Consider the following 11,078-nt stretch of genomic DNA (forward strand, 5'->3'; position numbering starts at 1 on the left):
ATATACAGCATATCCATGAAGTTATTTGATTCCTTTGACATTAAATTGTGTCTTTCCTAAGAATATCCGTCTCCGATTGCAACAGATCAGAACTCCCAGAACATTTTCATAGCTGTAGTCTTGTTAAGTGTTCTCCCTGTGTACATACTGAATGTAAATAGTGCATCCCAAATATTTATCCGGTAAGACATTCTACATTGTTTTCACTGCCTAGTCTTCATCTTCGTTACAGCCCTCTGGAACACAACGACATTGCAACAATGCTTACAGAAAAAGGGTTATTGCATCTCTTTTTAGGATGAGACATCCAGAGGAGATTTTATAAAATCCTCCTGTGTACAAAATTCATAGTTATTAGCCCTTTTGGAACACCAGCTAGAAAAGTTTGAAAGGTAAAATAATTTACATTGTTATTTTTCTTCCGTTAACTAGACAAGAGTCCATACTAATTAAATAAAAAATAATAGTTCTTCAACAGTCTATTCAAGACATCTTCCACAAAGCAGTTTAGTGGGAATTTCCATTAGATAGATGTTCTCCATGCCGGTTATTACTGACATCCACATCTAGAAGCCAAGAAAAACTGTGTGTTGATTTACCATTTTAGTACATTATCTGTTACATTCATCCAAACGCTGGCAACACATTTCATATTCATAGATATCTAAGGCTCAAGACGCTCTGTGCAAGTAATCTCTGTGCTAAGACACTGTTTACGTCTGGGGTTTTTTTCTCCTCTCTCAAGACCAATTTTCTCCAGCTCAAATTCTCTCACACTCCACCTGCTACCTGTGCTTTCTGAACATCAGTAGTAAGTGACACCACTCACTCTGTCCGCAGCGCGATAACAACACTGCTATCATCACTTAAGAGAACAGCTTCTTCTAACAGAATGAATGGCAGCAAGGATTTTCAAGTGATCAACTGAGTTACTTACCAAGTAATGCTGTGGTTTCACCTGCATCCTCTTTCAAACTGGTGCATTGCAATACAGATTCGTTAGTGGAGGAAGCTGACAATTCGCTTACTTCGTTTCTGTCCTCGTCTTGTAAAGCAATACTCAGACTTCCGACCGAAACACTGCCACTGATTGATTCGGGCATTGGAACTTCGAGTACGTCTTCAGGGTCTCCCTTCAAAATTAAACACATCCAACTGACACTTTTGTCTACTGTTAGGCATCAGCATTCCTCCACGTTACCGCTGCGTAACCTCACCTTACTGGAAAAGAGACCGGTTTATGGCCTACCACCTATGCGCTCCTGGGTAGGGTGTCAAGCAGCCTCTACTTAGCAATGGTTTTCTCCCACCACAAAGAAACAAAGCCAAGTAAGAGAAAAGCCACCCCAAAGCCCAAAGCAGCAACAGCAGGAGTCAACCCAGCCAGCTTTTGGGATGGAACATTTCAACACCGTAGCAACAGCGTTGCTGCAGCCTGGTTAGGCACAGGCTCAGCACCTATGAAGTCTTTGCTGAGCAAATCTATTGATCCTTTAGTGGTTTGCCAAAGCTGCCATTTTTCATGGTAGTTGGGCAAGCTTAGACTTTTTTTCTTCCCCCACTCCACTGGGGTGAGCAAACATTTGACATCAGAACAAACTTCCCTCCTCCTCTGCCTCCAGCCTAACTTTAAGTCTATTCCAAAAATGCAAATAGGCTGGCTCGTCACTTCGCAGGAACAAAACATCTGCAGCACAGGCAAAGGAATTGATTTCACCTATTGTACAGCATGAGCTATTTCTGATCTGTTCTGAAAGTTAATTACAAGTCCTACGTGCACAATTCTGTTCCTAAAATTCAGGCTACCTTCATTATGCTATTGGCCTTGATATACTGACGGTATTTATACATAAGCAGGTATACTGCAGCACAAGTAGCTATTCTGCAGGCTTCACAATGAGCCTTTTTCCCCTCCTCAAACAATCAGCAAAGGCCCATATTCAGATTAAAGACATTCTAGGTTGATTCTTTCTTTAGCACCAAAGCGGAGTATTTTAAAGTGTACTGAATTTTAATAGGCTATAGAACTGAAGTTAAGACACATGTGATACTAATCTGTGTGTGTGCAGGCAAGGGGCATTAATGATTTTGGTTTCCAAAACTTGGGCAGTTAAATAAGCACTGAAACTACAAGATTCAACGATGAATTACCAGATCTATCAGACAAGCTGAACTGCAGGTCTTTTTTTTTGTTGAGAAATAGCATAATGCAGAACTAGACCACTGAAGTCCACTCTTTACAACAGAAAAGCCAGGCAATAGAAGTTACTGCTCTCTTTCGACTTCGAGCCTTTAAAAATGTTGAAGCCTCTGAAATATTTGTTTTCCATAAAACTGAGTTGAGCCTTCAGCCTCTCTGCAAAAGGTTTAGTAGGTTTCTATAATAAGGCTGCACATCCTTGTCTGCAGTTATGTCACTCAGCAGGCACACTGCTGAAAGAAGCTGCCTTGATCTTCACACTTTCTTCCCCTCCTCACATCAGTAAAAAATTCAGACAATCACTCTGTAAACTAGACTGGGCAATCTAGATAAGGCTGAAAAGTTAGGAAAAAAATACTGAATGACTTCCCACATTACTGGCTTCAGTGGGACTTGAACAACTGATGCATGAGCAAGACATTTCCCCCATTCCATTAGAAAAAAGAACTAGCCTTCCGTTCAGTATAATCCCATTCAACCTACTTTCCAACATTCATTTTGCCTAACAAGCAAAGGAGGTATTTACTCCCCCTGGTTAGGCCTGGTATCAGTATTCTGACTGCAGCGTGATTTCAGGGAATAGAAGTGTTCTGAAGGTTCTAATATTTCCATTTTCAGACCATATCCAAAAGGATATCTCCTTCTGCATATAACACAAGTTACATCAACTCCAAGAATTGCAAGTGAGCAAAAAATAAGCTGCTAACATAGCAGTATTAAAGGAATAATAACTATTTCACATGACAAAAGGATGGCAACTCTTGGGTAAAGTCTGACTTAATACACAAAAGCATCCCAAACCGAGATACATATATATAACATAGCAAGAGTATTATCACCTTTGCTAGAAAGAAAAAAAAAAGAGTCACTCATAAGAGTCTTCCATCGATCTGCTAAGTCTCTACAACAAAGTAAGAGTAAAGCTAGTCAAAATGCAGACCTAGTCTGTGAAAGGAAGGTCCCTGAAACCAAGGAACACCCCTGTGTTCTGACGATCTCTGTATATCAGCAGAAGAGGTACATTCATGCCTATAGCACTGTAGTGGAACTCAAGACTATTTATCAAGTGACCAAGTAACCTACCGCATGTGTCTTCATCTCTCTTTTCTGGTGCTGTCAGAAAGAAATGAGAGCACATCATTTTCTCTGCTTAACCAATTTCTGGTGAATGTCTTTAGGAAGGTTCTAAGTACTGGCTCATTCACAGGGATAAAACACTGGGCATCACAAACAAGATAGATAAATGAATTTCTTGGTTTGAATCGCAGTTCTCAACAAGATCAAATCTATGCTCTAGATTCTACTGAATTAAGTTAAATTTTTGCAGCTTGGGCAAATTGCCTCACCTCTGCTTTAACTTCCTTACTATCATCAGCTGGAGACAGAAGAAATTGGTTACCAGAGAAGAGTACACAGAGGATTCATTAGCTGCTTGATACACTGTGTAAGTGCTTACACATAAAATTCCCCTATTTTTCTGGTTCTCACTCAATTACTCTTGCATCTTTGCCCAGCTTCTTCAGTCTCATCAAGTGATAGCCATTCTCATTCTCAACAGTTTGACACAAAGTCTTGCGTCCTGCACCATACTTCTACTTTGAAGGTTAAAGTAAGTGTGCAACATACCCAGTATCCCAGAGCTTTGATAACGTCGAGTTTACACATTGGACAAGTTCGGTGGTCCAGAAGCCAAGGGTCAATGCATGTTCTATGGAAGATATGCCTAAAAAAAGAAAAATGCCCTTTAGAACACATCACAAAAACCACACGCTGTTCCTTAGAACAACATGCAAGTTACTACATTACAAAATAAACCCATTCCTTTATAACCTTGACAACTAGGTACTGCTAAATTTACTAGGACAGATGTAGTTCTGGAAGCACCTTCTTTCACACTAGCTTTCTGAAATGAGATATTACTAACCACGAGGACACCACAGAGCTACCTGTTCAACACTGTACAGTTCTAACTTGGCATTAAGAAAACTCCACTTCACACTCCTACACTTCTCCCAATTACTCCTTTTTCCTGCACAGATATGAAGTCCTTCGTGTTCTCCCTGTGCCTTTCAGCATGTAATGGGCCATACAAATGGCACAGCTTCAGCTCTGCCACCAGAGTTTCAGAAGAGCTTCCAGAAAGCTCATCGCTTACTTCCTAGGGAAAGTGTGCTAAAGAGGGAAGAATTAATCATGGCAACTTACTTGCATGGCAGAATTCGGACAGTGTCTTTCAGTTTATAGTTCTCAATGCACACAGCACAGTTTTCCACATCAACATCTAAACCCTGAAGGTGACAACACATTTAAAAGCATTACATCCATATTTCATTACAGAACAAGCTTTGTGTACTCACTAGCTTCACAGAATGTAAAATGTACAAGACTTTGGCAAACAGAAATATCTCTCTCAATCCGACTCCATCTAGAGGTGATTTGATCAAGTGATACCAAATATTAAAAAACAGTCAAACTCAGATTTTACAATTTAAATAGCTAGACATGGTACCTTAAGTAATTTAAGTCTCAAACACCGGCTTGTTTATAGTTTAAAGTAACTATAAAATGAAATTTTTAAAGAGGTCAGCTCAGATTAAAGTGCACAATCTAATTCTTAATTGATGGTCCCAAAGACTTGCAAATATTGAAGCAGGAAGAGATTCTTGGGGCTAAACACTGAAAATGCCTCCTTCCACACTTTTGTTGTCCTACCACATCCTAGCAGATGTCCCTGGATAGCTAGAGGAGAAGTGAAGTACACAATACGGGATGTTTTTTAAAACTTCTCTCCAAGCTCACACCAGGAAGAGTCAAAACACACTATTTCCCCACCCCAATTTGTTTCTTTCTAAGGGTTATATGTTTTTCCTAACAGGTCGTGCTACCTTCTTGAAGCCATGCTTATAGTTGCAGTGCAAATATGATGGTTATCTCCAGATACAAGAGAAATAATTCAAAGTTAATTGGGTTGTATAAAACCTAAATACTAGAAGACCAGACAGGGGGACAAATTCCCTTTCACAAGCCTCCAAGTAAGTACTTTATGTTTACTGCTTACTGAAGCACTTCAATTTAAAGATAAATGTTCAAATGAATTAGTACTGCAAGCAAGGTTTCAAATTCAAGTTTTCCCCTCCTTTGCATGCTATCAGTTTACATAATTAGTGCCTTAAACTCCCAAGTAAATCAAATTATGACTTTTATATAAACTAAAAGGTAAGACAAGTACTTATTCTTTAACAACTATTTTTTATTCTGTATAAGAGGCAAAACCCAAGCACACCATATGTAGCACATACTCAAATGAGTGTCCATTTTACAATAATCCCTTAAGCTTCTCAGGAAAGATCTACACGATAACAAATACACTTCCAAAATATTGACCTATTTTTAGTTAAATACATTATCATTTCACTTGGGGTTGAGGCAAGACTGTACTGTCACAATAAAAGATGATATACTCTTAAAATCATAATGGCTAAAATATTTAAAGGAAAAAAAAGTACATTTACAGAGTAGATGGGACTGTATTTCCAGATAAATTTACTTCTGCATCATTAAGTTACATAAATTTGCTGATAGTAGGCTGATTCAAATCAAATTAGAAGACATGACTTACCAAGCAGAAAACCTCTATTTTAGAGAGATTTTAATCTAATGTCATTCTATTTTGCTTAACTAACACCGCATTCAGTGCTACAACCAGTGTATTACATAACACCTTAGTTAAATCCCCCCACTGTATTTATTTTAGTCAAGGGTATATCAATGGAAAGGAACTACCTGCTACACTGCAAAAATCCCGTAATACAAAGCCTTTATAGAGGTCTACTGAACGTCAACTTAAAAGCAGTTAACAGCTTCCTTGTGGTTCTCACCATAGGTTTCATCATGGCCCTTTTACATCTGTTTCTTGCTATGCTTCAATACTGCTTTACACAAATTTTGGTTCAATTCCATCTTTCTTGACCTCTGATCTCACTATTGTATGAACATCCCTCTGTTCACAACTTGAAATAGATTACTTTCTGATGGAATTTAGAGTATAATTAAAAGTAACAAATACTCCTAAAATGCTACTTACACATGCTGAATGCATAAGAGGAAAAGGGGCAAGTTCAAAGACAGTTGGGCTTTTTTAATTTCAAAACTGATTTAGTAAATGAAGGACATTCCCTGAAGCATGTGACCCAAGCTGAACAGCTTCTGTTGAGTCACATCTTTTGAAGTTCTTACACATAAGTGTCCTTTCTCACCTTAATTTTATTCATGGATTAAAAAAAAAAAAAACAACCAAAAAACCAACCCTAATCCTTGTTTTTCATCTCTGAGCAAATCAGTCCCTTAAGTAGAAACCAATCAAATAAGACAAATAAGGGTGGGGAAAAAAATGCCCATGTAGTATCAAAAGTCTAGTCATAAACTAATACAGCATCTCAGATCAGAGCTGCCTAAAACTCTAAAATAATATATGTTCTTTCCAAACCTTGGCTTTTTCTACTTCAGCTGTTCTAATACAGCTATGAGTTTAGGCCATACGCTGTCAAAGCCATCTTCTTGAAAGCTGTTTTAATTTTTGGAATAGCTTGATTTTAACACATAGAAATGTACTTCTAAAAAATTCATGCTTTGACTATGTCTATACAGCTCCTTAATGTATGGTATGTCAAAAGATGAAAGTAGTGTTTCATTTTTCAAAGCTTCTTATCTTTCTAAGGCCTTCTGATCAATAAAGAGATGAATGTTCTTTTCGGAAAGCAAAACACTACATCAGCTCTAAGAACCGTGCAAACAATAGGTCCTAGGAAGTATTTTGCAATCTACTTGTTGATGTTTTCAAGGGCTGATAAGATATTAGTGTTTCGTCACCTTTAGAGTATCAGCCCTGTAGTTCCTGCAACATTCTGTGTAACCAGGTATTATTTGCAACAAGACTGCCTTACATTTCATAACAAGTTCAAATTTGACTTCAATGTTAAGCTTGGCCTTCTAGCAAAGGTGCTAAAATGAGCCTAAAATTCTAAGAGTCACACTGCAATTACACTCTGAGAATTTTAAATTATTCTCTAAAGACATCAGAACAGTTTAAATCACACAGCAATAACCACAGCCACTGAATTACCTTTTCTCCACGTTTCACGGTATGCAGCTGAAGCTGGCTGATCGCTTTCTTGGTTTCTTTTCTATGTCCCTTGAATAAAGATTTTCAATATTAGTACCAAGTTTTAACAGTTACATTTCAAAGCTTTTACATACGTCCCACATGGCTTACTAAGTCTTCTGAACGCATTTAAAGATTCATCTCTAGCTAGCTAGTTCATTTACAAAATACTTCCAGCCAGCAGATGCTGAAGAACTCCAAATTTTGCATTCTCAGGGCACAGCAGCAAACATTATCCGTAAGCACAGCGCTCTTACCATGACCTCAACCAGGGCAGAACTCTGTGGACCAAGTTGACATACGCAGCCTGGTATGGCGACTGCCTGCACCCAGAGCCTTCCCGTGCAGGAAAATTGACACTAATTCAGGCTTTAGAGGCATCGGAACTGAAGCAACAGCTGTATAACCAGACCTTCCAGTTAGGCAAGCCCGTGAGCAAGCACACGGCTCATGCACAAGCTTGAGGGAAGGTGGAATCCTGCCGGGCAGCCCACAGCTGCCCACCAGGTCAAAAGGCTGCTGGTAGCTATTAATGCTGAACACTGTCTCACACATTACACACAGCTTCGCACTGAAAGGACACGTTATGCAGAGGAGATGACAAGAAAGGCTTAACAGACACGAGACACCATACTGGACTTCTATACAGTAACAGCCTTCATTATGCTTAGAGGGGAAGCAAGAAAAGAAAGCAGTACTGTATTCCAAGACAAAGTGCTAGCTGCTGCTGGAAACTGAGAAACTCAACACTCCCAATTAACAGATGCTGATCTGCCTAGCAGCAACCCTCACTGATAAAAACACATAAAGGCATAAAAAAACAACCCTAACAGCACCTTTTCTCTGTAATGACAATTACAACGACATAATTTTACAAGCTTACAGTATTGAAAATTGGGATTTTATTTGTGTGTGTGTTAAAAATAATCAGTCTGAAAGTCCCCTCAGAAACGGACAGACAACCAGCAGCAGCCTATCCCACCTTTGGTATCAGCTCAGGGTTTTCTGCACAGTCTTTATTCATGTTCAGTAGCAAGGAGATCTTCCAAAGATTTCCCACTAACCCCATGTTAGAGTAAATCTTAAGGTACCCATCTTCACCTTCACTTTGCAGCTACGCGGTAACTGGCTTTAAAGCCTGGCATACTTAACTCCCAGGTTTTAATTATGCAGGAGTCAGTAAGTTAAGCAAAACAACATTTGGGTTAGAAAAGCTACTTTTTGTTTCCAAAATTCTTTTAAGTCTTCTAATGACATATCTTGACCAAGATCTTCAGAACATTTTCACACTTTGCATAGTTTTATAAGTACTTGTTTTCAGTGGCCATTTTAAAAGAAGTAGAATTGAGGAATTCTAGTGCTATGTAATCTCACTTAAGCAACACTGAGATGACATGCCTAATTGCAAAATCAAGAGCCTGTGGCATATATTACTGGGAAACATCACATTCTACTTCAATGCTCTTAAAACTACTTATAAAGCATGTGAACTTCCCTTAGTTTGAACTATACTAAAGTGAACGTAACAGGAACAAGCAACTTTCTTCAAACAACTATTGTAACACAAAACCAAACACCTTTTTCTATGAATACTTCTCAAAAATTTTGTTTTCTTGAAAGCATTCTCAGACTAAAAGTTCTAAACTTACGGTCTACTGTGCTTTAAGACTTAACAGATATAGGAGTCCCATGTGTTACTGAAAAGAGAAATTGAGTATTTTCCTAGAAGAGTCCTGTAGGTCCTAATCAGAGCTCAAACAAAAAGTCCCTTCACTCCTCCCCCACGGGTAGAATCTACATGTTCAAACAGAAGGCAGGGGAAGTCCATGTGATAAGCTGTCACTTGAAACTTTTTTCTTCTTCTGAACTGAAAATAAAAAAAAAACCCACAACACCAAGCAGAGAACTGCTTGCAAAGAAAAACAAGTGCAACTTTAATTTTCAGTGTTGTTAGAGAGGTGGAAGAGCTGCTGACAACCATGGAAGGAACCTAACCTATTTGCAAGAGTTGAAAAGCACAGGGAAGTGCCATCCTAAGGTATTTTTTAAAATTTCAGCTGGACTAGGTCCTCAACTGCTCCATTTAAGTTGCTCTTGAGTGCAGGGGTTTGAACCAGATAGCCTTCAGAGTCCCCTTCCAAACTAAAGTGTTGACAAAGTGCTTCCTTCAGGGGGAAAAAAGTAAAGCTGACTTTTTTTTTTAACCTATCAAAGAACAACAGGGATTTGGAAGGGGCAAATTAAGGACCAAAATTATTCTTTCCTGATTTTCCCTGTAATCCCACCACTTTCAGTACTTCAGATTGTCCAGAAGAGTTGAATCTCACCACACATGCTCTCTTTAGTCTGCTGCCACTTGGTACTCTACAGTGTACTAGTAGGATTACAAGTATCCAAAGCAGTTTTCATAAAGCTTTAGAACCAAAGTTTTAGCCCTGATTTTCTTAAGACTGTAAGTAAAGAAAATCACCATGGTCCTTCTCCACTAGAAAAAACAATCTGCTTAGGGAAATTAGTACTTTCAGAGTGAAAATTACCAAAGAATGAAAATAAATTTTAATGTGAAAAGGAAGGAAGTTAGGTGACAAAGCACAGAAGCAGCTGCCTCTACCGAGTTGTTGACAAGTGGCTAAATACATTTCCCACGACTCCAAATGGGTACCTAATAATTACAGCTAGCCAAACTTGTGATGGCAACTAGCACACTGCTTATTAGCCTCACTAACGATTACTGAGTAGCATTCACAGAGAGTAAAGTGGCAAGGCACAAATCTTCAAGAATGCTTCAATAAACAAAGTTAGGCAATTGATTTGACATGAGAAGATGGTAAATACTCTATAGCATCACCATCACCTCCAATTACCTGGTTTCCAAACTGTGATCCTGTATACAGGAAACGTTGTATATAGTAGAATATGAGCCAAGCAAGCGATATAATCATCATGGTGATGAAGGCGATGGCTACAAACACAACCGACTGACCGCTAATATATTCCTGCACATGTCGTGTGCCAACAACAATGGTCATTTTTACTGGAATTCCTCTTCGTACTGGTTCCAGTATCTCTATTCCTTTTGGATAGCCAACCATTATCACCACTGTATTTCCTGTTCCTGTTGAAACGGGGTGGGGTGGAGGGGGGAAAAAAAAAAAAAAATCAGTCATCACAGTAAAAATTTAGGCAATCTAGCTTGATGGTAATTTGGGCCTCTTCAGTTAAGGTCAGCGAGCAAAGATACAGGAAAACCTCTGGGTTTTTATCAGGCATAGCAGACAAAATCAAGCTTATTATTAAGTAACCCTTTATTTACTTTATGAAACTCTCAAACACAAGATAAACTTCAACAGATGCATCTTCACTATTCAAGGTCCTGTGCCCCTCATTCCACAGTGAGGTGGGATGTGAATGCCATGCAAAAAACCCAGGCGTGTAACATACATCTCATCCTGAAGTTCCAACATGCAACTCAGGAACCGCTGGTATTTTATTTGTCAGTGTGGGAATTGTAGCTGCAGCTGGAGTCAGTATGAGAATACCACAAAAGAGACACATTGAATTAAGTTTGGATCTGAATCCACAGCACAATCGCACTGGATACGTGAACAAAAAGAAAAGAGATTCAGGTATTTAATACTCACTTACATTAAACACTGATACACTTAAAGATTCATCAATATTAATTATTCAAAATATAATGAGACTCCACAACAAGGA

At 38.7% G+C, this 11,078-nt stretch overlaps 1 protein-coding gene across 1 annotated transcript; it reads right to left on the bottom strand.

Moving 5' to 3' along the window:
* RNF149 (ring finger protein 149) lies at window positions 1-10,528 on the bottom strand. The gene is made up of 6 exons (XM_010151514.1): window positions 10,226-10,528; window positions 7,323-7,391; window positions 4,406-4,488; window positions 3,827-3,923; window positions 938-1,133; window positions 1-566 (listed from the first exon to the last, which is right to left on the bottom strand). The coding sequence occupies exons 1-6, from the start codon at window positions 10,526-10,528 to the stop codon at window positions 508-510; spliced, it is 807 nt and encodes a 268-aa protein (XP_010149816.1). The 3' UTR covers window positions 1-507.
* Between the last annotated feature and the right edge of the window lie 550 nt (window positions 10,529-11,078).

Source organism: Eurypyga helias, unplaced genomic scaffold (assembly GCF_000690775.1).
Source record: "Eurypyga helias isolate BGI_N326 unplaced genomic scaffold, ASM69077v1 scaffold25055, whole genome shotgun sequence".
In the NCBI taxonomy this organism is placed as follows: Eukaryota; Metazoa; Chordata; class Aves; order Eurypygiformes; family Eurypygidae; genus Eurypyga; species Eurypyga helias.

Coding starts and splice junctions, on each gene's coding strand:
- RNF149 (XM_010151514.1), bottom strand. CDS start 10,528: ATGACTGATTTTTTTTTTTTTTTCCCCCCTCCACCCCACCCCGTTTCA. Junction 7,392..10,225: donor GATCACAGTTTGGAAACCAG/GTAATTGGAGGT, acceptor TCTTTATTCAAG/GGACATAGAAAAGAAACCAA. Junction 4,489..7,322: donor CCGTGAAACGTGGAGAAAAG/GTAATTCAGTGG, acceptor TGTCACCTTCAG/GGTTTAGATGTTGATGTGGA.